At 40.6% G+C, this 27361-nt stretch overlaps 2 protein-coding genes across 2 annotated transcripts; one reads left to right on the top strand and one right to left on the bottom strand.

The window, feature by feature from the left end:
- Positions 1 to 2695: 2695 nt before the first annotated feature.
- LOC308387113 (sodium- and chloride-dependent GABA transporter ine) lies at positions 2696 to 10863 on the top strand (the record flags this gene model as incomplete). The annotated part of the gene is made up of 13 exons (XM_080867007.1): positions 2696 to 2843; positions 3230 to 3364; positions 3448 to 3652; positions 5857 to 5989; positions 6092 to 6226; positions 6347 to 6450; positions 6530 to 6654; positions 7589 to 7701; positions 7788 to 7928; positions 8032 to 8131; positions 8344 to 8444; positions 8550 to 8717; positions 9707 to 10863. The coding sequence occupies 13 exons, from the start codon at positions 2696 to 2698 to the stop codon at positions 9857 to 9859; spliced, it is 1761 nt and encodes a 586-aa protein (XP_080723133.1). The 3' UTR covers positions 9860 to 10863.
- On the bottom strand, positions 10407 to 27087 carry dhrs11a (dehydrogenase/reductase 11a). Its single transcript, XM_080866430.1, has 7 exons — positions 26725 to 27087; positions 14082 to 14291; positions 13220 to 13314; positions 12592 to 12721; positions 11607 to 11699; positions 11453 to 11518; positions 10407 to 11371 (listed from the first exon to the last, which is right to left on the bottom strand). Exons 1-7 carry the CDS (start codon positions 26854 to 26856, stop codon positions 11330 to 11332), a joined length of 768 nt encoding a protein of 255 aa, XP_080722556.1. The 5' UTR covers positions 26857 to 27087; the 3' UTR covers positions 10407 to 11329.
- Between the last annotated feature and the right edge of the window lie 274 nt (positions 27088 to 27361).

Raw genomic sequence — 27361 nt, 5'->3', positions numbered from 1 at the left:
CCTTGTCAAATCTAAAAATAAACATCAAAAACCTACTAAAGTTAAAAAAAATCCTCTCCTTTCATGCTCTGTCATAAAACCTGTGCCTGTTTTCATCTATCTTTTACATCACTGCCATCTTGTGACTGTAGTTGGTTGTTGTCGATGGAAGCCGCTTGTTTTGGATTCCACTGGACACTGTAGTGGCTTCATTTCACAGGCGTGTCTATCTCGCATTAATGATGGCCAGCAGCAGTTTATGGTTGTTTGTGCATTGTTGCAATGTGCCGCTGGCTCTACTTCTACTGCTCTGAGCCCCGCTTTGTGTGGAAACAGAGATAGGAATCACAATTAGATGAGTCTCTGTGATTCATTATTGGTAAAATATAAGTTTTACTTTACTTGACCACCTTGAATAATGTGTGATATAGAAAAGATGGAATGCAGTGTGAAAAAGTTTTCACTAACTTCTTCAGCATGTTAGCAAGGAAAACCTTGAAGATGATGAGGAGACCTCAACTACAGTTTAACAAAACAGGCAAGTTGAACAGTTGCAGGTTCAGCATGGCACTTTGAGATTATCATCTCTGAGAAATCACTTAATTGACCAAATGCTCATAGTACAAGAGTTCATGAGTATTTTAACCCCCCCTGTAGGTGCCGTCAGCTAACAGTTACACCTCCTGCTTGCCTGTTTAAAATTGGAGTCCTGCTGTAATACTTTGTCAAGGTTATTTTTTTATTTTTTGTAATAAAGAAGCCATTCCACTGTATTATTGTAAGATACTATTTCATCAGTCTGAAATGAACTGGCTTCCTCAAAAGGCCTAGTTTACCTTTGGTTTAATGTAAAAGAATAATCCTGCTTGATCTTAGTGTCACTAAGGTTTCATTTGTAACTGCTATTGATACATTTAATTAGAATAACTTTTAAGTTTCTCACATTGGTATGTTTTCCATATAGCTCTCATACATGTTAGAGACTATGCTACAATACAAAAGAACAAGGCAGACTCACAGGGTACTAACTCTCTGGGGGTAGAAACAGGCCACAGGCAGTGCTGACCTACCATAGAGATACCATATATGCCACACCCTTGCAGAAGATTGTTGCAATACCTCAGAGCATTACTGAAGTACAATGGTACCAAAACTTGCCCTGCGGGTTGCCTTTTTACTGTTGAAACCCTGACTTCTTTTCCTGTCTAGGCATTGGCGTGGTATATAGCCTGCACATAACCTGATAAATTGAAATTACACAGACACCAGTACAATTAAACACTAAAAAACAAACAAATATTTGAACCAATGAAAAATAACGTTTTTTTTAACAGAACAGAAGTGAAAATAAACTAAAGCTACTCTTGAATATGAATGAAAATTGAAAACCCAAAATTATAAGAAAATAAATTACAAGAAAATAAAAAGAAAACCAAACGTGACTAGCATGGCCTGCAGCTGCTTGATGCCTGACATCCTGGAATTACTTTTCATCAGTTTTAAATTTGTGCTTTTGCAAACTCTCTGTATGTCATCACAACAGGAAATAATTTACAGAATCTGTTTGTGCTTCTGTGTATGTGTTCTCCGTCCTCTGCAGTGATACTGCTTAACACTGCACCATCTTCCTGCCTCCAGATTGGCTGTACCACACAGGTTGAGGGTTTGTGGACCAGTTATGTCTACTGCTGCACCCCTTCTCTGCAGGTAGGATGTGTTTTCTTTTTAACCCACATCCCTGGGGGATGCTTCACGCTAGCTCTTTCCCCAACTGTCTGATGTCATGATGCAATAAATCTTGCTTGCATAGTAGTGTTTATACTGTGATCGGCAGAGCATGTGTTTAATGTTCAAGCACTTGAAATGCTTTTGTTAGGAGACTCATGTTTGTATATTCTATGCTATTTTGGTGCTTGTTTCCACTTTACACAAGTAGAGAACATGTTTTCTTTAAAATGTCAACATTAGAAATATATTTTTTCATGAGTAACATGGGAAAATGCAGGAATTCAATCAACATTTAACTGGCACACGGGTTTAAGAAAGAAGGTTCTTTTTTGAAAAGCTGTGTGATTTTTCTTGCTGTTTTTGCGAATGATTACATGTTTCAGGTCACCACTGCTTTGTGTGCTGACTATGCTGGGTTAAGGTTAGTGTACAGGAACATGATTTGTTTGGCCTTCATGACTCCATTTGAAATCTGTGTCAGAGCACATACTGTTGAGAATAAATTATGTAAATTCCTAAATATTTGTTTTGTGTGCTGCATAATTTACACATGTAAAAAACTTCACAGAAGACTTTTTTTTGTTCACATTTTATTTATTTACTTTATTTATATTTTATTTAGTAAGATAAGAGATAAGATAAGAGCTCATGTAGATATTAAATAAAATATAAAGTGAGTCCACATCCATAAATAAGAGTTAGATTTATTTGTTTACATTGGCTGGCTAGGTGTTTTCAGGTAGTTCAGTTTTTGAAAATAAAATTCTGCATTTTTTTTTACCTCTGTTTCTATTTTACAGTCAATCAAAGCACGCACCTATTAACAAATGTCAAACTTTCCTCTCTTTCTGAGCCCTCTGAGCTTTTATACACTAATGTGTTTCTGCTAAGCTAATCATTAATGATCATAAAAAAGGGAGGTTATATCACCCAGAGACAATTAAATCCTGCTCAGCTGTCCATGGAGTTTAGGCCCAGGCGAGCAACAATGTTGACACAAGGAGCAGACACAGATCAAGAGCCCACCAGGCTAACGTGGAGCAGACAGATAGAGTTCACTTTGGCCGGCATCGGCTGTGCTGTAGGTCTGGGTAATGTCTGGAGGTTCCCCTATCTTTGCTACCGGAGTGGAGGAGGTGAGAAATCAAACATTTGTTACATCTTCGAACAGAACTGTGGTAATGTGCCGCCCTCTGTAATCCCTGCACACACAGGACTAAAAATGGTTGACTGTATGTGTTGTGTTGTTAGTGAGTGCGATTTCAAACTATTTTTTAAATTTGACTTTTGTTTTGTTGTTGTTGTTGTTGTTTTTAATGAGGCATGGCGCTTCATAAACCCATACTATAATCTGGCTTTATACTTGCAAATTTTGCAGAATCGTTAATATTTGTATGGGGTCAAACTTTGCCTGACAGTAATTCATGTGTGCCAAAGTTAAAGTTTAAATGATGTCATAAAACTACCACAGTCTTGGCCTTCTTTCTGAAAATGTGCTTAACTCACTATTACTTCTTGGCAGGTGCCTTTCTGGTGCCATACCTGCTCATGCTGGTGGTGTTGGGCATCCCTCTGCTTTACATGGAGCTGACTGTGGGGCAGTACACAAGGAGAGGTCCTGTACTTGCTCTGGCTACTGTCTGCCCACTGTTAAAAGGTGCTTTGACTAAATTTTGGTGTCCAGTGTTAAAAATGTATAGCGGAGAAATTTATTTTGATGCATGTTTTATCTGACCTCAGGAGTGGGAATTGCATCGGTGGCCATCTCCTTCATTATGTGTACCTACTACAATGTCGTCATCACCTGGGCTCTCTATTACCTCTTCAGCTCCTTCCGGGCACCACTACCATGGCAAAACTGCAACAATACTTGGAACACACCTAACTGCACCAATCACGCTACCAACAGCAGCTACTCCTCCACAGCTAGCCAAGAGTTCTTCAAGTATGTTTCATTGGATGTGATCACTATTTCTGCAGATTATTAAATCCAACTAAATAATGACTGAGTTTGAGCAGCATTATAAAATTAAAGTAATTTTTAAAAAGACTGAACTGGTTACACAAGGTAACTTCTGGGGATTATGTCAGAGGTGAAACAAAAAAAAAACTTGATACAACAACAACTGTAACTAGATGTACAACCTATCAGAGTCACGTGAGAGCTATCGAAGTGAAGGTCACAGATAAGAAATGAGCAAACTGATAGAATATTTTACTGAAGTGTGATAAATCTTAGGACACATGTCACCTTTATTGGCTTTGATCTGTTTCACTTTCTAGTTTTAGCAAGGGAAAGATTCTCAGAAAGAACTTACTCACAGTGAAAATCTTGCAGTAAACAGCAGATTAAGACCTCACATTTTCAGATTTACTTATAAACTCATTAACTCATTTCACTCCAGTTAATGGATAAGCGTAGGAAAGGAATGTGGGTTCAAGTTACTTGAATCCTTTAATTTCCATGTGTTTGTCAACCACTTATTAAATTTATGATCCAAAATCCTGCAGCTGACAGGAGCTAGAAACAGAGAACACATTTCTCCTGTGTTGGCTTCTCTTCACTGGCTCCTTGTTTATGTCACGGATCTGGATCATTTTGACACAGCTTTTTCAGTTTCTTATATTTTGGTATATTTCTGTATTATGATTCATGTTCTGGTTCTATTTTGATTATTATTCTAGATTTAGTTCAGTGTCAAGTCTGCATCTTTGTAAATTATTTCTTGTTTCCTGTTTTACTTTGAAGGTTCATGTCTGATGTCAGTGTGTTCAGTTTTACTTGCCCCCTGTTTCTTTAGCCCAAATCTCTCCCAGCTGTGTCTCCCTCCTGTTTCCCATTCCCTGATTACTCCCTTTGTATATAAGCCCTGTGTTTTCCTTTGCTCTCTGTTGTGTCGTTAACGGCTGCTCACCCTCATTTTCACTGTGTGTTCCGTTTTCTCGTTTGCCTGCCTGTTAGTTTATTTGTTTTCCCAGTGTAGTTCGTTTTCTGTGCAAAACCGAGTATCTTAAGTTCTCCTCTGCCTCCGTGAGTCCTGCGTTTGGGTCCAATCTAGCCTGCCTGACAGCACACAGTCATGACAGTTTAATCTGCAATTTAATTCAAAACTGTCTCCTAATATACAAGGTCTTGAATAATCAGGCAAAAGTGCGCTTTGCTCTCAGACGGCTAATTTACTTGTGGTTCCTATTTATTTAAAAGTATTTGCATATGTGCATTGGAGTATTCAAAAGTAGAATGTGAAGCAGAGCCTTCAGCTTTCAGGCCCCTCTTCTGTGGAACCAGCTCCCAGTTTGGATTTGGGAGACAGACACCCGCTCTACTTTTAAGATTAAGCTTAAAATTTTCCATATTGATAAAATTTATACTTATGGCTGGATCAGGTGACCCTGCACCCTCCCTTACCTATGCTGCAATACGCCTAGGTTGCTATTGGCTTTCCATGGTGCACTAAATGTTTCTTCTTCACTCACTCATTGTGTGTTTATACACCATCCTTCATTTAATGATTACTTATTGTTAAACTGTGACTCTCTTCTACACTGATTCTTCTGTTCTGTCTCCCTTCCCTCAAACCCAACCGGTCGTTGCAGATGGCCACTCCTCCCTGAGCCTTGTTCGGGAGTTTTTTCCCCCACTGGTGCTAAGTGCCTCCTCTCATCTGATGAGTCCATGTTAAGTGAATGGAACTGAAGTGAATGTGTGTTTCAATTGTACTATGCAGTATTGCTCATTCTACAGGAAAGTAACTTGTGAGATAAAAGTATAAAAGTGTACAAGTAGGAAAAATATTCACATGCATGAAAATCAAACCCATATTGTTTAACCTCTGAATGTAGAATTTTCCACATGAATGCACATCTTTACCTTTTGTAGAGAAATAAAAAACTGTTCTGAAGATACATACTTATAGTGGATATCAAATTAACTTGTATGGTTAAAAAGCAAGAAACTGCAAACACTGAATCAGATATGTCAAAAGGTCTATTTTAATGACTTCCTGACATCTGATTGGATTGAATGTTTTTTCACAACAGGACAGACAGTGTTTTTGAATCTGGCCCATGTGTTTAGCTTTAAGGCATGCCTTTGGGCACTCAGAATATTAATGTTTTTCTAATTTCTTTTACTGTGGCACCTTTCAGATATAAGATGCTAGAGCAGACTAGTGGAGTAGAGGATACAGGAGTGCTCCGGTGGGATCTTTTCCTCATTCTCATTCTGGCCTGGATCCTCATTTACTTTTGCATCTTTAAGGGGGTGAAATCAACAGGCAAGGTGAGAGAGAAACTGAGACCTGAGCAAAAAAAGAAAAAAAAAAAGAAAGCAAGTGGAGCACTGGACCACAGTTAATACCATATATACGTTTTCTGTGTGCAGGTGGTGTACTTTACTGCCCTGTTCCCGTATGTTATTCTGATTGCCCTGCTGATCAATAATGCACAGCTTCCTGGAGCATTAGAGGGGATAAAGTTCTTCATTGTGCCTGTGTGGGATGAGCTGCTCTCAGTAGAGGTAAGAAACAAGAGAAGAAATGAGTAGTAGCTTTGGAGGAGTACCCTAACTGTTCTAGCAGCGGGGAGAGTCGTGTTATTACTGATAATCTGTGTTGGTACTGATTAGCGTGTGTTTCAGGTGTGGGTGAATGCTGCGGCTCAAATCTTTAACTCCATTGGAATTGGTTTTGGCTCGCTCATGGCAATGTCCAGCTACAATGACTTCAACAACAACATTTTGAAGTAAATGTTTGACCGCCAGTTCTTGAAAATAGCTGTGATTTCTTGTTAGTGATTTAAAAGATGTCTTGTCTCCCCACAGGGACACACTGAGCATATCCATTATCAACTCCATAACCAGCATCCTGGCAGGGTTTGTCATTTTCTCTGCCTTTGGGTATATGTCATACCTGCAGGGCATTCCTGTCAGTGATCTGGCTGTGGATGGTAAGAAAAAAAAGGGATGACTGTTTGTGAGTGATTTCTTTTTTTAAATTAGTGAGTGAGTCTATTCTCAAAGGATCTAGCCTCCACTTTGCCTAATGTCAGATGGGAATAAGTGATAAGAAAATACACTGCTCAAAAAAAATGAAAGGAACACTATGAAAACACATCCAACCTCAATGGGGAAAAAAAAGAAATTATGCTAGATATCGATACTGATATGGACTGGGTAATGTGTTAGGAATGAAAAGATTCCACATTGTTCAGTTGAAGGGAAAGTTATCAACCCACAGAGGGCAGAATTTAACACAACACAGCAAACCTGCTGGAAATGGTACGCATTGATGTGCCGTCCTGCAGCAGACACCTCAGTAGGGTGCAGGCATTGCCTCATGCGACCTGCAGTGACACTGACCCAAGCCAAATAGAAAATGGGGGGAAAAAAAATCAGTGAGAAAATATAAGGAGGTAGAAAAACCTCAGTGGCCTCCAACTGTAACACCAACCTGTTTTGGGGGGTTTTCTCATTGTTGCCCATCTAGTGCATCTGTTGTTAATTTCAGTTATACCGAAGCAGCTGAAGCTGATTAACACCCCTTCTGACTCTTATATAATCTCTCAGAAGTTTAATTAACCACATTTTATGATTCTGTACTCTGATTAAAAAGTGTTCATTGATTTTTTTTTTTTTATTATTTTTTTTTTTTGAGCAGTGTAGGTGAATGGGGACATAAAGTAAGGTTGGAGCTGAAGAAGGATTGTCTTGTCTTTACAGATTATTGATCTGGACAATATGTTACAATAATATTGCAATAATGTTACAGTAACACAAATTTGATTGAAATACTTTTATAAAGTCACAGTCATCTGTTATTAAGAAGAATTGCTTGTTCAGTTATAAATGCTGCTCTGACATCTTACGTGTCTTATTGTACAGGTCCAGGACTAGTTTTTGTTGTTTACCCGCAAGCCTTTGCCAACATGCCAGTGGCTCAGCTCTGGGCAGTGTTGTTCTTCTTTATGCTGCTTTGCCTCGGACTGGACAGTGAGGTACTTTACTGGTAACCTCAGGATGGGAATTCATGTTTGCATAGTGTTTCATAACGAAATTCTTATGTCCCACTCCCACACTGCAGTTTGCAATGGTTGAAGTGATGGTCACCAGCCTCATGGATCAATTCTACAAAGACGTGATTCACATTTTCAAGAAAAAGGAACTGTTTGTTCTTGCGGTTTGTTTCGTAGCCTGCCTCTTTGGAATTCCTTGTGTCATGCAGGTACAAACTGTATTTCCTGCTTGAATTTGAACCAAATAAAAAAGATATTGAAGGGTGCTCATTTTCCCTTCCTTGCTGTCCTAAAGAGTATGCCTTTGTCCAGGTGGGAATCTATGTTTTCCAGCTGATGGATCATTACACTGCCATAGTATCCATCATGTTTCTGGCATTCTTTGAGGTCATGGCCACCTGTTGGATTTATGGTGAGAGACATGTGTTTCATTCATTGCACACTTAGAATGATGTAGCACTTTTTTTGGCAGTATCTTAACACATTTTATGGCCATGTGTAGTATCCGAGTTTCAGTCTAATTAAACAGCGATTAGAGTCTCTAATCTGCCAGCATGCAAATAAAATGTGCACAGATGTTTATTGACAAGTAAAGGTTGGTCCAAAGTACTTCTCCATCTGCAGGTGTAAAAAGACTTTCAGCCAACCTGGAGGAGATGAATGGACACAAAGCAAACATCTTCTTCAGACTGTGTTGGCTTATAGTTGCTCCTGTGCTCATCACTGTATGTTAACAGGCATTTGTTTTATTCACATGAATATAATGTAGATTTTCATCTGAAATAATTAAAACTTAAATCCAAACTTAAATTGTTTGCTCCTTGATACAGGTCATCCTGATTTTCTCCATCATTCAATTCAAACCTGCCCGCTATGGGGAGTACGTCTTCCCTCCCTGGGGTCAGGGGGTCGGCTGGATCATTGCTTTGGCCTCCATCATCTGGATTCCTCTGGGTGCCATTCACACTTTGTGGGTGCTGCCTGGCTCCATCATGGAGGTGATGTACATATCATATGCATAGACACTATGTTGCCAGAAGTATTCACTCACCCATCCAAATCATTCAATTAAGGTCTTCCAATCACTTTCATGGCCACAAGTGTATACAATCACACACCTAGGTGTGCAGGCTGCTTCTGCGAACATTTGTGAAAGAATGGATCACTCTCAGGAGCACCATGAATTCCAGTGTGGTACTGTGACAGGATGCCACCCATGCAGTGAGTCCGGTCTTAAAGCTGTTAGTGGTCTTACAACAAAATGGAAGCAATTGGGAACGACAGCAACAAGTAGTAGGCAGTGTAAACTCACAGAGTGGTGTCAGTGGATGCGCTGAAGCACATAGTTCACAGAGGTCACCAACTTTCAGTAGAGTCAGGAGAACACCACTTGTCTGACTGCATTGCACCAAGCATACAGTTTGGTGGATAATTGTGTGGGGTACTTTTCAAGAGTTGGGCTTGGCCCTTGAGTTCCAGCGATAGGAACTCGTAATGCTTCAGCATACCAAGACATTTTGGACAATTTCATGCTCACAATTTTAGGGATGGCCCCTTCCTGTTCCAACATGCCTGCATATACAAAGTAAGGTCCATAAAGACATGGATGAGTGAGTTTGGTGTGGGAGAACTTGACTGGCCTGCACAGAGTCCTGACCCTAATAGAACAGCATTGAAATTGAAAACTAGAGCGGAGATTGTCAGCTGGGCCTGCTCGTCCATCATCAGCATCTGACCTCACAAATGTGCTTCTGGAAAAATGGCCAAAAAATTCCCATAAACATTCCTTGTGGAAAGCCTTTCCAGAAGAGTTGAAGCTGTTATATCTTTACATTAAACCCTATGGATTAAGAATGGGATGTCACTCGGTTCAAATATGTCTGAAGTCAGACGAGTAAATATTTTTAGCAATATAGTGTAGTACTCACGCACATGTTCATATATAATCAAGCTGTGTGGAAATAATTTTACTTCATTTCTCGTGCAGAAATTAAAGCTGTCCCTCACACCGTATGCGCTGAATGAAAAGTCAAACATGCCGTACTATGAGAGGGGAGGACCAGGTGGAAATCCACCCATCGCTGTCATCAGCCCCAGCTTCGATCTACCTGAAAAGCATCCTGCTGAGACGTACTTCTGATGCCTCAGTGTTTTGCAGGCCACCTACAGTGGCAGATTACTGTTAAGCTTTAACTAATCACAGATTTATGTCTTCAATCTTTGTCAATTTTCTGGTCAAATTTAACCAACACGTGTTACAAGAATGTACATGATTGTGATCCATATCTACTATGCAGAGCATTTAATGCAACAGGATTTTTTTTTTTCTGGAAAGACGTTGTTTAGAATTAGCTGTCACTGTGTGTATCTTCAGTGTACTTCTTTGTGAAAGAGCTCCAAAGGGCAAAGGAGTAGACTTCGCACATTTCACTGCCCTCGTTTATGGAAACTTTGCTAACAGTGCCATCTTTTGGCCACATGAATTCAAACATGAGCCATACTTACATTGTAATGTACTGTCATTTTAAATTTACAGTATTTATAGTAACATTTTTCTAGTGATCAACTTAAACCACTGTCAGCTTATTATTGCAGACTCATATGTGAATGGACACCAAAAAATGATTCAATATGTCAGGTGTAATAAAAGCAGTTTCAACGTCTACAGAAAACAGAAACATAACTACTTATGGGCGACTTTTTATTTATTCATTTAATGAGAAAGTTCCAACAGAAGGGTACGTGGTTCTAGTAATACACGTGCACAGAGTTAGTTTCCTCCACTACAGAATTTTCCAGTGTGTCCTTCTTGTAACTCCTCAGAAATGAATACAAAGTGCAGAACATCTGAAGTTATACAGGCAAAAAAGGGAGATGCCCCTATGCTTCACATACAAAGGGTTTCTCTCCTTATGAATGGAATATGCTGAATATGAATGTGTTTGGAATGAATGTGTTAAATATGTTTGTGAAAACATAAAGGTAGTAAGGGTGGCAGGATGCACAGACTGCTTATGGTTACTGTCGGTATGACTTACTTAGCCTTGTCTAGCTTTTAGTTAATGTGAGCCCACATCTATCTCTAATCAAAAGTTAAAATATTTATTAGAAAAATGAAATGGAAAAAAACTTGTCTCTTATAAACAGCAATTACCAATTTTCAATTTCATTTCAAAAAGATATGTCATATAAACTACAAAACAAACAAACAAATGGAAAAAGAAATAAAATCGTGCAATCAATGGCATACGCTTCCCTCTGAAGTGATGGCCAAGCAGATGACCACACAACACAGCAGCAACTCTCTCTATTTGTTCCTATTGTAGTCTGGATTTGGCTCAGTTCAGCCCTGAGCCCAACAATTCACACATGCCACTTTGCTGCACTCAGTAGTATTTTTGTAGTGTTTTCCAAAGTCCATGCCCTTCATTTTGTTGCACAGCTTCCTTAAGCCTTCTGCCTTTGTTGACCACCGCCCCTGCAGACCTGACACAGCTGTAGTTGATTTTTTAATACCATCCCACCCCCCACAATCTTTGTACAGCAGAGGCTGCTAAGGAGTCACCGTGGTGCTGTCTGTCTGCTCCTCCTGCAGCTCACTCTTCTGCTGCTATGACACCTGCTCCACTGGCCTCATCTGCACATCTCCGATCTGAAGATAGAAAACACTCAGGAATCAGCTACCACTCAACTACAAGTCAGTACTGTAACAGTCCCAGACAGACAGAAATACCTGGACGTGAGGAGGGGCACTGAGGACAAATGTGACTGCACTGGCTATGTCTTCTGCTTTCAAACACTGCAAAGCAGAGGGAAAAGGTTTTATTAGCACAACAGCAGATCGATAATTTCACATTTGTTGACTTCAGTGATGTGCACAGCCTTACTTTCATACTCTCGTACACTGAAGCTGCCTTTTCTGGATCGCTGTTGTGGTGTCGGAAGGCAAACTCCGTCTCCACTATTCCAGGAGATATACACTGCAGGGCAGGAAAATGAATGACAAATGTGCTCTTTACATACAGGGTCATGGTGTCTACAAATATGAAGACGTCAAAATGAAAACTTTTAAAGATACCACATATACAATAAATACGACTCTTTATAATTAAACACACGTGTGTGAGTTAAAAATGAACAGCAGGGTCAAATCAAGTATCTGATTGAACTTCAAAACATGCTTTCAAACGCATTTTATAGAAGTGAAGACAAAACAAAATTATGATTGTTACACCTTCAACATACTGTGCAGTTTATTTTTACAAGCATTTCCAGGCATTTGTGACTGGAATCGTCCCGATTTTGCAGACTAACGAGAAAGTGGGCTAGCGAGCCCATCATCATCGTCATCCTCAGTGTTTCCATGGGAGTACATTTAACAGCGAGCGATCGTAGCTCAGGAGTTGGCAGTTTGTCTTGTAATCGGAAGGTTGCCGGTTTGAGCCCCGGCTTAGCCAGTCTCGGTCATTGTGTCCTTGGGCAAGACACTTCACCTACCGCCAACTGGTGATGGCCAGAGGGGCCGATGGTGTGATATGGCAGCCTCGCTTCTGTCAGTCTGCCCCAAGGCCGCTGTGGCTACAACTGTAGCTTGCCTCCACCAGTGTGTGAATGAATAGGGGAAGAGGGTCTCGAAAAGCGCTATATAAATGCAATCCATTATTATTAACAAACATTACAGACTCATCCAAACTGAATTCAACACAGTATCAGATTTTTTAAAGGCTTTTTAGGCTTAACACTCCCACTTTATGCTGGACTACGTCTGTGTTGTCTGCTCGGAGTCCTCTTCACACTGTTGGATTTTATGTGATCCCATGTTTCACTAAGCTAAAGACAAACCTTTGCACTATAATGCAACGACTAACTCACTGTGGCTCTGATGTGGGTGTTTGCCTCTCGAAGCTCTTGCCGTATTCCCTCAGTCAGAGCAGTCACAGCATATTTAGTGGCACAGTAGAAGTGCTCATCGGCACTTGGCACCACTCGGTGCCCACCCATACTGTAGAAAATGAGAAAGACGAGAAAGATATATGAGCCGGTAATTGCTTTTTGTAGCTCAACGCTGATTCAACACCAAGTAGCCAATCCTCTGAATTTCCTGTGGTGTTCTTTTAAATGACTTAACCAGTGCATTATTAGATTTCAAACTCTGTATCACTTATTATCGGATATCTCTATAGCCTTAAAACACTCACAGAGCTATAGCTCTAAACAACATTTGTGTCAAAGTTTAAATTCCCATTTTTAATTAAGGCAATTCTAAGAAAACCTATATTGATAAAAATAAATGCTAATATAACAAATCTATAAACAGTTTTCAGTTCAACATGTGGGTGTTCTTTGCATTGCTCTACATCCAAAATGTGCCAGATGGGGCTTAAAATTGGCTTTACTTAATGCCTGCAGGATTAAAATCACCCAGAACAAACTGGCTGAGGTATTTTCACATTAATCTATAGCTTTGTTCCTAGAATTGTATGTTCCTTGTATAGCTTACCTATTAATATTGATAATGTGGCCATCATCCACATTCCTCTCCTTCATTGATTTGTACGCCTCACGGGTGCAGATGGACAAGGCTAAGACATTCACCTGCAGCAGAGGTGAACACAGCACATTTCTTTAACTTTAAAATAACCTACAGTATGCATGTATTCACACATCGGTGTATGAACCATTCAGCTACAACTTAAAAAAAGAAAAGAAAAGAAAAAGACAGAAAATGAGAATCATTTGTGAGATTTGCTTGTACTTTATTGTAAAGAATTTCCAATGATGAAAGCTGTTCACTGGGTCAGTGTGTTAAACCATCTGAACCTGCTGCTCCTGTCCAGCTTGTAGCCTCCAAACTGCTTCCGTAGTGACATTGAGAGAGAGCAGGTTACCACGAGTGTGCAAGCAAGATAGGGGGAGGTGACCAAACAAGGTCAGTGTGCAGATTAAATACAGGCTAAAAATACACTGCTGTACACGTTCAAGTGGGCTGCCATGACAACAGATGAGCAAGAGCCAGAAATGCTGGACTCTGGAGACAGAGATTTGGGTGCAGGGGGGTCTCCAGTGGTCAAGAGCTCAATGAATCAAAAGTCTCAACAAGAGACATAGTGCTGGCTTTCATTAGCAGGCCTCTGCTGTGCCAGAGTCTCTCCCCAGAGCCAATGAAGCGGCCTTTGTGAGGGGAGGGAGCAGTGTGTATGTGTGCTTTTACTCACTGAACAACACAAAAACAAGACTTGGACTCATAGTGAGCAACCTCCTCCTTCTGCTTCACTGTTTAATAGTAGTAATCAATATCACATAAGAGGAAGCTCTAACCTTCCCTTTTTTGCGTTAATATTATTGTCAGCGATCCAACTCACATCGATCATGTTCCTCCAGCCCTCTGTCCTGCCACTGAGCAAAGGCTCATTGTGGGCCAGTCCAGCATTGTTGATGCATACGTCAACGCCCTTGTGCAGTGTCTTGATTGCTGAGAACATGGACAAGATCTCCTCTTCATTGGACAGGTCACATTTGTAAGGGATCAGCGTGCCGCTGTAGCCCGCACTCTGACATTCTGCTGCCAGCTTCTGAAAAAGATAAATCACACCCAGTTTGACTGCACTGATATATTTGTTAAAGAATAATCACTACAAAATGTCAAGTGCTGTTAATGACCAACTGATTAACTTTCAAGACCACGATTAAGATTACATCAAACAACCCACCCACTCAGGAGAGCGTGGAGAACACACAGCACAGCACCAAAAAACTAGATAGTCTGTCAGTCAAACCACCCAATGATTCCCCCACTCAATTATAAAAAGCATATTAACCGAAATTCCGCATTTGACCAAAATCATAACCATGACCCCTCATAAGAAGACGCCAGCTTTGCACTGATACGGACAGGCTGAGCTCGCTACAGGTCGAGCAGGCTGCACTCTAACCAGGTCAGCTGGCCGTCCACCACTATCGGCGTACGATACAAACTGACACAGATCCCCCTGCTAGGCACAGCTGTGCCAGTCACCTGATGCCTTGCTCTGGGTGCCAGTAAGACAGAGGCAGCAGGGGTGTGGGGGGCAGGTGGAACACCAAAATGATGCACAGCACTATAATGTCAAGGATAAAATGTTTCAAACTGCACTGGTGTTAGAATTTGTCATAGACTGCATATAAACGACAAACACTGCGAGTCACCTCACAGAAGCCAGGAATTACCATATTTGAACAAGAGGGTGGAGTGCCAAGTTATTAACCAACGCTAGCTGGCTTGGTTAGAAAGATACCTTGATAAACTGTTACAGGTTTATCATACAGGTATAGTAGGTATCTACTAATAAGTGCTAAATGACATACACTATAATACAGACTGGAAACCTGTCCAGGGTGTACTCTTTCTCTAACCATCCTAGCTAGCTTGGTTAGCAATTGTAGTATCCATGACAGGAACTCACTGATGTGAACAATCAACAGTAAATGTTGGTTTTGGTCTCAATCCCACATAAGAAAACAAAAAGGGATTATTTACAGGTAAGTCCCTTTGTACTGCTGGCCAGGCATACAAGAAGCAATCCATCATAGCCTTGGCAGAGATGCCAACTTGTGCACCAGAGAAAAGATAAGAGACCCAAAATGCCAAGCGGCCACACAACATGTTGAGAGAGTGATGATTTATTCAAACGCTCCCGACACTCAGAAGAGAGTTTACCTGCCCAAAACACATCATTAGCCAATAAAGACCTAATCACACTTCCGTGTCCCTCCCTTCCCCTGCAAATGAACCCCATTTTACAAGCAGAGCATGTTGTAAAGATAAAACACACATCTTCTCATAGTTCAAAGTTCACAAAACCTTATGTGATCAAACGTGTCACAGAAATGACACGTGATGAGCTGTTGTTACGTTAGGCACCTACATCAGGGCACAGCAGGATGTAGTAAGAATATAAATGATTAAAAACAGCAGAACAGAGCTGGCTGTCACTCACCAAACGTAGCACATACTGTTTTATCTACAATGTCTATATGACTATATTGTGGCACCTGATCTACAGTACAGTCTGAACATGATTCCTCTGCAGCCACCCCTTTAGAGAACTTGTTAAAGCCTGTTTTTATAATCAGGACGATATTGGATTGAGGAATCATTTTGATGTTTTTCTCTAAAATGTATAATAGAGAGAATGCCCCCCATCTTACATGTCGCAGCGTGCAGATTTCCCTGCTCGTCCTTTAAGCCGTTTAACTTGGATTATCCAGAAAGAAGGCATTACCCAAATAAAGCTGTTAAAATGCTAAACCGCTGAAAACACTACAAGCAACTCTTTTGCTCGTGCTGTAGACAGGTGAACCGCTCCCTTTATGCACATTACCTGTGGTAAGCTGTGAAGTGCGGTCTGTTTCACTACAATAAGTCAATTATCTGAGCTGCCTTTAGACCAGCCCTCTTTACTTCACACTTGCCTGAGTCCGTTTAGAGACTGGCCCTCAGGCACGAATGAGCAGGCAGAGAGCCTGCTGGAGAGGCTCTGTGGAGTTTAACGTAAAGGGGAAGCAGGGCCAGTCTTTTGTTAGAGAGGGGGAATTAGTTGTGTTACTGTGGCTGAAGCGGGAGCAGCAGAACAAACCGGGTGTGATCTCGGTCCAACGACAGGAAGTCTCAGGCTGTGAATCTGTGTGTGTTTGTGTATGTAGGTGTGTTCTGGCACCAGATGCACCACTGTAGTTAGTACCAGACCTCATAAAGGCCACAGCAATAGAGCATGCTGTCCTGCAGATAAGCAGCCAGGTCTGAAAACACAACAGCAGCATAGTTGGAAAATCCAAGATTCATTCATCACCATCCAAACTAAACCAATGAAATATGTTTTGGCGTATTGTGAAACAGAACTTTAACCTCCTAGGACCTGGCGTCCACATATGTGGACATCACATTTTGGGTTATTTAGACTAAAATACTCAATTTTGCTCTACATGGGCCTGATATCCACTTACGAGGACATTATACTGCCACTGTTCTATCAGAATTTGAAACGAATATCCTCATATGTGGCTCTTATTTTTCTTAAAAACAAAAATAAGGTAAAAAAGAAAAAATCTGGTAATTCTTTGTTTTTACATTCATTGGGCCCCAATATGCCCAAATATAAAGAGAAATTAAAAATGCATGTTGTGGAAGAGTTCAGGTCTTAGGAGGTTAACGATACAGGCTAGAAAAGCCCTAAGACAATGACAACTAGCAGTGATGTTAAATAGCAAAACACAGTGTCCCCCAGGACACCTTGCCCCCAAGGTGTCCTGGGGGACACCTTGGATGGATGGTATGTTTCTTTGGACAAGATTGACAAAATGTAAACGCTTTTACAAGAGATCTACCAACCAACTGGTCAGGGACTGACTTAGCTGGTCAATCTCATAGATGTTTAATTATGAGTGTATGTTTCAGGCATGCACAACATATACACACACAGCAGCACAGGCAAATAATCACTTGCACGGTCACAGCCATGCACCAACTTGTTGTTAGTGTGGAAGCTCTTCACTTGAGTGAAGACACCAGGTTTGGGAAAGTAAACCGTGGGGGGACCACCACAAAAACGTTTGTAATAACAAATCTAATCCAATACCTAAATCATCTTCACCGAGCTGAACATGGACATCAGAGCCAGCCACAAGCCAGCAGCCTCGGTATGAGGAAAGAAGTCTCGGTATGAGACTTTTTTGTAATTGGGTTTATATGAAAATATCAATTTGCAGAGAAGTAGAAAAGTAAACTGGACATAAAAAAAAGAATCTTTACCAGCCTGTCATGCTTTGGGGAAATCTAAGTCAGCCAAGAAAATTGCTGTTGAGACTAGACTGTCTTGTAAAAGCCTATCAAATAGTAGTAAAGTAACTGATAACACAGGAGGTGAATGAAATTCAAACAACAAAATATGATATAACAGACTATTAGAGTAATGTATTTACAAAGTGCCCTGCAGCAGTCTCATGTACATGTAATAGTCACATTCGTGGCCTGTACGCCCTGCAGGAGGCTGGTCGTCAAAGCAAGGAAGGGCCATCATTGTTCCACACCACATTTATCAATCACTCACTCAGTCATGTGGAACTGGTGTAAAACACACCAGCAAAGCAGCTTAGAAGAGATAAAAATAAAGATGCCAATGTGCTGAAGGCAGAGAAGCTATAAGTGGTGAGCCAGATCAATAGCACAAGGCAGCAGCCATGAGCTGAGAGAGCTGAAAAATTAGATTAGTCTCAGGCTGACTCAGTTCTCTTGTAAAAAAAAAAAAAAGGAAAAAAAGGGAGGGACTGTGTTATAGGGCACTGTGGCTCATCTGGTAGGTGGCTAAAAAAAAACTAAATCAAAAGATGTAATGCAGCCATAATTCAGTCAGTGATCCCTCCCCTCTTCATCCTTCCTGTCCAGTCTTTTAAGTACCTGGGTGACACACAAAACAATTTAGCCTGTCACGGTGCATTTTCATCCTCATTACAGGGGCTGTTGTCCAGTGATTACAAAAAGTGTTCAGGAGGAGGGAGGGAGAGCGTGTTGGCAGGCAGAAAGTGAAACAGAAGGAGGGAGAAAGAGAAAATGCATCCTGAAGCAGGCTGCATAAAGCTTATCAAAACACACTCAGTTTTCAGTATGCTTTACAGGAAGGCAGAAGAATACAAGCACAAGATGGCAAGTGCAAGCTTCAATGAAAAGTCAGGGCAATCACAAAACAGAGAACCAAAATAACATTTGGATATGTTAAAAAATAATTTAAAAAAACTTGTAGCCACAGATCGGGCTAAGACACTTGAGTTTGCTAAGCTGTGTCATTCACTCTACAGCTCAACTATCATTCTGTGACATGAAAATGCACTCAAGTGTCATTCACAGTTTGACTGCGGGGTCAAGGGTGAAAGTAAGCTGTATAATAGGATTGCAGTAGGGTAGGAAGGACGGTTGTGCAATTATCTTGTGTTCATGCTGCCACTAAAAGGTCTAAAGGTTGAACAGAGTGGTTTTATAGTGCTTTTCTCATGGAACACTCTAATCAAGACAAGGAGATACGGAAAATAATTACAGCCTTTCTTAGTAAGTCACCAACACGCTGGGGAGTTCCCAGCAACGAGGGATCAAGAAGAAGGCGAAAATGCCTCCCAGCGCTTTGACAAAAATGTCACAGTGGGCACACAGTGTGCACACTGACTTTGATTTCAAACACACTAGCATGCAAATCTAAAATCAATGATTACGTGTGCATGACCAGGTATATGTAACTGGCTCCAAAGAAATGCTTTTAGAACTCTGACATGCTAAAGGTGCTGCAGGCAGCCAGGTGTTGTGTAACAAACTGGTGCAACCAGTGTGGTTACATTTTACTTTGGAAAAACCAAGTGATAATGCCCAAGTGAAGGTAGACGCATGTCTTTTAGCCTCTGAAAACAGTTTGATGGGGAAACTTTTCAACTATGTGTCAATAACAAATAACTACAAAATCCAGCCTTTATTCTTACGTTCACAAGGTCATCATATGATTTTTAAAAAATGGCTCTCCAGTTCTGTTTGTAGTTGAAACATGCTGAGGGGGTGAAGCTTCCATGCATCACATTGGTTTAACAGCTCATGTGATGGGTTGTTTGTGCACCTGATTGTGGCTGTCGTTACGGCAACTTTGCGCTCACTGCCACCCTGATGCTGGCTATGAACCACATCACTACGCATGCACCCTGATGCTGGCTATGAACCACATCACTACGCATGCAAAGTTTGTTGATGACCTGAGTCCGGAGGAGACAACAAAAAACAACCCCCCCCCCCCCCACACACACACACACACACACACTGGAGAGTTGATCCAACACGAAAACTTTCAAAGTGGGCCAGCCTGGCCTATTTAACATGTGAGTCTAGAGTAGCCATAAAACGTCTCCAATATCAGACAAACACCCAATTACAAATCCAGTTTGGCTGCTGATGAAGTGAGAACAATCCAATTTGCATTCCTTCACCCCACCCCCACCCCACAGCCTCAAAAAAAGGCTGGAACTTGGTGAACTCGTCGCTGATTTGGAGTACATAGCACCATAAAACTCCTCTATTCAAAGATCCTGACCTGCTGCTACAGTGTTCAAGACATTTCAGTCCTTCTGCACTTCACGTTTTGCCGCACACAATTTCACATATCATACATGCAAAAAGGAAGAAAACTGGATTCCAGCAAGTCTTTGACAGTACAGAACAGGATAGGACAGGAAGAGCTCCACCTATCACAGCAGGAAACCCGGGGAGAGAATGTCAGTGCCATTAAACTTCACACCTGGAAGGATGATAAGCACAGACAGGACAGCACAGCGGTGGTGCAGGGAGAAAGGCCCGTAGGGGTCACTGAGCTGCCTCAATCTATCAGACTTCTAACTTCTTCATATCCAACTAATGGTGAAGCAATTAAGACCATTTAGAGCTTTCAAAAATCTATACAGAGCAGTGAAAAGAAGGTTGCTTTTAATTAAAAAATGCAGGAATACTGCTTGTGTTTCAGTAATGCTTTAATAATGTATTAGAGTTATAAATGTATCTTGCTTTCCTCTCACAGAGCCTGCCAGTATGCAATAAGTGAAAATTAAGTTTCAAACAAATGATTACTTCTGACTACAGTAAGAGAGTAGAAATTGAATTTGTATCAGTGTCAGAAATCTGCATCTACATGCAGTTTGGACTGCTGCTTTCCTATTTGAGAAAATGCTCTTATTTTTTGTGCCTATGTCAATGTTGCTCCTCTCAGGAGGGATAGGGGCTGGGGACTGAATCCATGGAAACACAGTTTATTAATTAGGTATACGTCTCTGTCAGCTCACAGCTCAAGTGGAAAGCGTGCAGTCAGTGGAAAGGCTTTCTGCATGGGTAAGACAAAAGCAAGCCGAAGGAGCTGTGAGGTAACCTGATGAGCTCAAGAGAAATTTGATATGAGGGGGGAAAAAAGGATATGTGGAAGGAGAGATAGCAGCAAATATATTAGTACTATACTGCTACAAATGGGAGCTTTGGAGAAAATGTTTAAACAGCTATTTAACTATGTGGTTTGTTCTAAAAGAAAGAAAGAATTTGTACTAAAACAGGGCCAAAATGCAAAGTGAGGCAGAAGATTTTAGACAAATAGGTAAAGCTGTTTGACCTGACCCACTTCAAATCCTTTCTGCAGTAAAATCTATTCACTGTGAAACAACAGCACAGTTTGCTCAGACACGACCTAGAGGAGGTGGTCAAGACAGCTTCAGATTTGCAGACAGAGACGTAGATTGCTTTATTACTGTGCCACCTCAGCTTTAGAAGCATGACTGAGCACCTTTTACCTCCTTCAGAATAAGCATGATGCTGAAGCAGGTCAGCCAGTGCCTGAAATTAAACTTCAGGCTCACCCGCCAAGAGCTTTGAGTTTTAAATTAGGATTTACTCACGCACGTAAAAGATGCCCGTGCCAGAGGCTACTGTGTGCAACAAGCGGTGAGTCAGACGTCTGTTTGTTATTAGCCCATTGAATAAAGTGAGCTGGATCACAGGGACGAAGTCTTAAAAAATGAATAAAAAGCACTTTATTCAAGGGCTATTATCTCCACTGACAGTCTCGATGAGGAAATACACATAATCTGCCTTTCGTATTTCATATTCTCAGTATTCTAATCCCAGAATGTTTTCTTTTGCTGAGCTGATTTTTTTTTTTCATCTTAGATTATCTCCTTTGGGCATACTTTAGGCAGAATCCCTGTGGCATCTATTGCAAACAAAACCCTCCATCAGTCTGTTCAGCACTAGAAGCCGCAAATGATGTTCGCTAAATTTATCTGATCTAAAACTGCAGCTGCCAAAGCTTTGATTTTTGACATGCGCTTCACTTGTCCAACGCTTCAAAAGCAGGCTGGATGTCTGGGTTTGATTTCATCTGCTTCAAATGGACCTGTGTACAGACAAATATATATTTCTATATATAAATAAAGAATTCAATTCAACTCAATTCATTTATATAGTGCAAAATCACAGCAACAGTCGCTACAAGGCAGTTTATATTGCAAGTTAAAGACTAATATAATACAGAGGAAACCTATAATCAAAGAACCCCTTATAAGCAAGCATTTGGTGACAGTGGCAAGGAAAAGCTCCCTTTTAACAGGAAAAAACCTCAGACAGAACCAGGCCCAGGAAGGGGCAGCCATCTGCCATGACTGCTTGGGAGTGAGGGGAGGGAGATGGGCCACAAGTTACAAGAGTCAGTATTTTAATGACAACTAATGATTAAATGCAAATTAGGTAAGTGAAGAAAAAACACTTGCCTCATGGGAAGGCCTACTGTCGCATAACTAAGGGAAGATTCAGGGTCACCTGATTCAGTGCTAAATATATGCTTTGTCAAAAAGGAAAACTTTAAGGGTAGACAGGACAGGATTTTTTTTTAGAGAGGGTGTCTGTCTCCTGAATCCAAACTGGGAGCTGGTTCCACAGAAGAGGGGCTTAAATCTGAAGGCTCTGTCTCCCATTCCACTTTTTTAATAGGACAGGAAACACAAGTAAGCTAGCAGTCTGAGAGACCAGACAAATGTTCTTTCTGGAATTAGTGTGGATTAAGACCAATGACTATGTAAGAGGCAGACATTACTATCATGAAGTCATTTACTGGTTTCTAGGATTGCATTCTGGGCACACTATGGGTCCGTAAGTAGACTGATTTATGAGAAAATTGGATGCCAAGTGAAAAGTTTTTGGTTAAGAAGTCACATTAACAGTGTATGGGGAAACAGACACAGACACGGTTACCTGGTAATTAGTGTTAATTAACAGACAAATCTATCACAAACATTTTACCCACTGAGATTAAAACAGAGACTTCTGAGACTGACTTTACTACAATTACCACACAGCAAGTCACATCACTTTCATATACTTGCAGCTAGCATGCTCCAAAAGTTACCAAAACATTTAACTTACAAAACTAAGTTTAACTAATAAATATAAAGTCACCTAATAAAATAAAACTCTGTATAGTAGAGTATCTTGATGCATACTCAATTTGTCTAGGTAAAGAAATCCGACAAATTTGATTCTGTACTTCTGGATGTTGTTTTCAGTGGGAGAAACATTATTGAAAACACAACATCCACATGGACAGAATCAACTTTCTGTGATCGGCACACTATCATATTCAGATTTTCCATGACTGTTTCTTCACGTTGTGATGAATAGCAACCACGTTCATTCTCTTATGAATGTGTGTTTATTACTGCCTCCTAATATACCGTGTAAGCAGAAACAACATGCATATACGAGCTGTGCAGGCCTGAGTGACTCAGAGGTCTTAAGATGAACAAATCAGCAAGTGTGCTCTTCTTCTTTGGTGTCAGATCTTAGGCCAAACTAAACCATTCTAAAACAATTCTGCTTGGTTGTGCCCCTCCTTACCCCCTTCTTTTACGCTACTATGATGCAGTGCCTGCATGATGTGTGCATCGTGCTTTTCTTGGCATACGTTAAGATTGCAAGAACGCCATTTCTAAATGTTTAGCATCTTCAAAAAACACATGGACACGTTTTACAAGAGCCTTCTTCCAACAAAATAAAAGCTTCTCCCACTGGTCTTACAAGATTTCAAAGGAATAAATGAGAAGCCGTGTTTCCTCTACTTGGATGCTGTCTCCATTCCTGCACAAAGCCCATGGTGACCACATGTCTCCCTCCAGCTTGCAGCTCCCCTACTGCCTACACTATAGTTTCACAGACAACAAACCAATAGTGCTGCCACTACTCTCCACTCCACTTTCTCAGAGTTTTCTTTACCCAGAAAACAAAAAAATCTTCTCACTTTACTCATTGTTTTAGCTCATCTAACACGAGGGATAACGCAGCTGTTAAAAACACTAACTACAGCAACATTATTTCCCAGAGTAAAAGGAATAAAAAACTGAAGTGACTTCAAGAACAATTGCTTTGTGATACATTGCATTTCCCACTAGCAGCATACCAGCTCTACAGCAAGAGCCCAGTTTACACAGCAGGGAGAGTACAATACTGTCTTTGTCCTGCAACTCACACACACACTCTAAAGTCTTGTACGAGTGATGGTTCTGCCTTAATCTGACAGAAACCTTTCATTCTTCACACCCTCATAAACACAACTATTAGCTGAAGCTTGTATCTATGTACTATAAAATCACAAAAAAGTGCTTCAATGCTTGGTCACTTAGTGGACAAACCAATGAGTGCCTACTACCTGACCCCCTCAGAATCAGCTGATATTTTTGTGCAATAACTGCAGTTTAAAAAAAAGTAACTTAAAAGCAATGCAAATCAATTTGGGGGGGGGGGGGTTGGCCTATCCCAGCCACCATAGGGCGAGAGGCAGTGTACACCCTGGACAGGTCTCTGGGCTGTCACAGGGTTAACACAAAGAGAAAGACAACCATTCACAATCACACCTATGGGCAATTTGGAGTCACAAACACAAACAATGAAAAAAGACCGAAAACACCAACTTGTCTCCTTGTAATTCACGCTTTCACAACAACACGGCATTTGGAGTTCCTAATACCCATGTTGCGACAATAATCCTGTAAAGGTTAGTGAAATGCAAACTGTTAATGCAAACTGTGGAGATGCAGAAACTGCTGGTTATTTAAAAAAAGGCACATTCTTATCTCTTATCTCTTTGTTTAAAGGAACTCAATCATTGTTATCAATCCCAGCACCAGCTCTTAAATGACATCCAATCATTATTCAGTTGCTCGTGTTTGCATGCAGCTCGTGCTCACACCATGTGTGAGCTAGCATTAGCATAAAACAGCAATGAGAAACACATAACACTGTCATATATCACTATAACACATGATTTCATGTACTGTATGCTGTATAAAGAGACCAGCAATTAAGTATAATTATGACAACCTGATTCATGTTGGATAGCTAAGATCTACACCGGGCAAGCTAGCATTAGCCAGCACATTGAGAGCTCAACCTTGGATGTGATTGCAAAAAACAAACAAGTTCCAGTGATGCTGACTGTAGCTTTCACCCTGATGGCTAAAATGCCACTTGGTTGTTTATGTACTAAAGTGGAGAAATTACTTGATATTCAACGTAGCAGCTAGCTGGCTAACCTAAACTTGCAAAAAATACTACCTAAGCCCGCATCGGTACCGGTTTAAGTTGTTCTTACATGTTTGAACCTTGGTTGTGCTGGAAGCATCAGTTAAATTGATGGTTAACATCAGTGATTAATAACATTTTGACGCTGGGAGCAGAAGACAAGCACTGAGTTACTGATGAGTGAGCGCAACTGTCACATCTTTAAGTTTTCACTGAAACTTTAAACCAAGTTCTTCACAATGTGCTGTTAGAAGCTACCGAGAAGGCCAGAAATGTTCTCATCTTTGAAAGTTGCATTAAAAGTCATTCAGTTTAATTCATTTTCATCAATGGATGAAAGGAATGTTGCATAGGAATATTTAATTTAATGGAATTGACTGATGTTAAAGCATGAGAAGGAAAGAAAATGTTAAGAATCCAAATACTGACATACTTAAAGGATACATACAGTATATACACATATGACAGAGTTAACAAATACAACACATTGGCTGTCTCAAAGGTGGCGATGTGTGAATGCAGTAGGCGTTCTGCAACACAGCACTGGAATCTCTGGGCTGACAAGATGTGAAGCTTAATAATTGGCCAACAGGTTAAGCAGGGTGCACCGCCTTACAGTTAAGCAAGAGTTAGTGGGACAGGGCCTATAACACCTACCTCTGGGGAAGCGTGGGTGTTACTCCAGTACTATAAAGAGTTTCTGCCTGTTCCTCTGTCAACCACTGAAATATTTTTTGAATCAAATCCACAGTTCAAAGAGTTAATGTCAGTTCAAACATAATCACTCACAACACTAATTACATTCAGTTATGAGAGGGGGACTTAAATAGTAACTGGATGAGTCTTTTACTATCATAGTGGGGTTTATGTAAGCCCTCTGTGATACCAGTAATTAAGCAAAATGTGTGTGCATCCAGACGGACCAAAACAAAAGTTTCAGTGGAACTTCTCCAGAATTTATTTTTTAATAACATTGTCATTTTCCATGCGTTTTGATTATTATATTGTTTAACATAATCTACTGAGCTAAATTAAAATGAACTAAACAAGTATAGATAATACTTGCACACACATTTTACAACAACTTGAGGGGTGTAAAGCTGGTGGTTTATATGTTTTGATTTACTTGTTATTCATGTTTGACTGAAAAATGCTTATTACATTAGGCTTATTACACTGTTATCTATGTAATCTATGTAAAATTAACGTTTAATAACATTTGGGACTTTGAATGTATCAGGCGGTTAATAAGATTGTAAAAATCTATTTCTGGCTATGTAAGAAGAAAATATGGGTCATTTGTTTGTTTGTTTGTTTTTGAATCCGTGCTTTTCTTGCTGTGGGCTCTGTCCCACACAATAGTCAGTTAACTAGTATATCTTACTTAAATGCAATAAAGCTTCTGACTGACGTCGCTGGGGAAGATTAACCAAGAGAAAGGGAAACGAATAATAGAAAACGTAATGAATTAGGGGTGTGGCTGGCTATGTGGTGGGTGGGGGTGCAGGTACAGGAGCATCACTGCCTTCTGATTTAATGGGTGGTACTTTCTCTGAGTGGAAGTCCAAAGTACAACAATGTCCCAGCAGTAATATGGAAAATTGGCAACATTAGCTAGTCGGAATTTAGCTATTATTTACACCTCTTACGACCGTTTGACCTTTTTAATTTGAATTTCGGCACAATCTGTTATAAAACCGTGTGTTTAAATTGACCAAATAAATAATATCGATTTAACTGGCTGTGATACTGGGGCTAAAGGTTTTTAGCTGAAATTGATGTTAGCTAGCTGTAGCTACTTTGTTGTTGCTTTAAACAGAGCTAGCTTCTCCTTTGAGTCGAACAGACTTGTTTCACAACATTAATTGATATTTTTCATTAAAATCACCCACCTCTATTTTGTCGACATTCCTGGCACAACCAACAACCCTCATGCCTTGCTGGACCAGTGCCCGGGCTACAGCGGCTCCGATTCCCACCGAGGCGCCGGTCACCAGGGCCACTCTGCCTTTCCACCGCTCCATCTCTCCACCGGCACTGTAGCTACACAAAACAGCCGCCCCTATGCTGCACCTCTACCTGCTTAGTTCAAGCTCCTACAGCTGGGACTGCAGCTATTATGTGCGATAGGTTCAAAATTAAGGCTGTAGTAGGTTCGGGCTCTTGTATCAGTCTGAAGCATCCAGGACAGCAGTAACCACTGCGCGTAAACCCGAATCCACGCGCTCCTCTGGCCGAAATATGAAAAGTCCAGGCGTGAGTAAATGTTTGGTTCACATCACCTCCCACTTTCTTTTTCAGCCCTGGGGCCTTTACTTTTTTTTCCCCCCTTGTGGTTAAATGCCGCCCTCCGCCGGGCATTACGAGAACAACAACAAAGGTATGTTGCTTTCATGTATTTCCTGCAAATCAAAGTTTTTACTTTAATTTTTGAACTCTCACGCGGTTTGGGTAACCATGCGAGAAAAAACTAAAAAAATAAATAAATAAATAAATAAATTAAAAAAAATAAAAAAATAAAAAAAAATA

Source organism: Rhamphochromis sp. 'chilingali' (assembly GCF_963969265.1).
Source record: "Rhamphochromis sp. 'chilingali' genome assembly, chromosome: 19".
Taxonomy (NCBI): domain Eukaryota; kingdom Metazoa; phylum Chordata; class Actinopteri; order Cichliformes; family Cichlidae; genus Rhamphochromis; species Rhamphochromis sp. 'chilingali'.
Note: the sequence above shows the minus strand (reverse complement) of the source record. Positions and strands in the feature narration are given on the sequence as shown.

Coding starts and splice junctions, on each gene's coding strand:
- dhrs11a (XM_080866430.1), bottom strand. CDS start 26,856: ATGGAGCGGTGGAAAGGCAGAGTGGCCCTGGTGACCGGCGCCTCGGTG. Junction 13,315..14,081: donor GCTGGAGGAACATGATCGAT/GTGAGTTGGATC, acceptor CCTCTGCTGCAG/GTGAATGTCTTAGCCTTGTC. Junction 11,519..11,606: donor CAGTGTACGAGAGTATGAAA/GTAAGGCTGTGC, acceptor TCTGCTTTGCAG/TGTTTGAAAGCAGAAGACAT.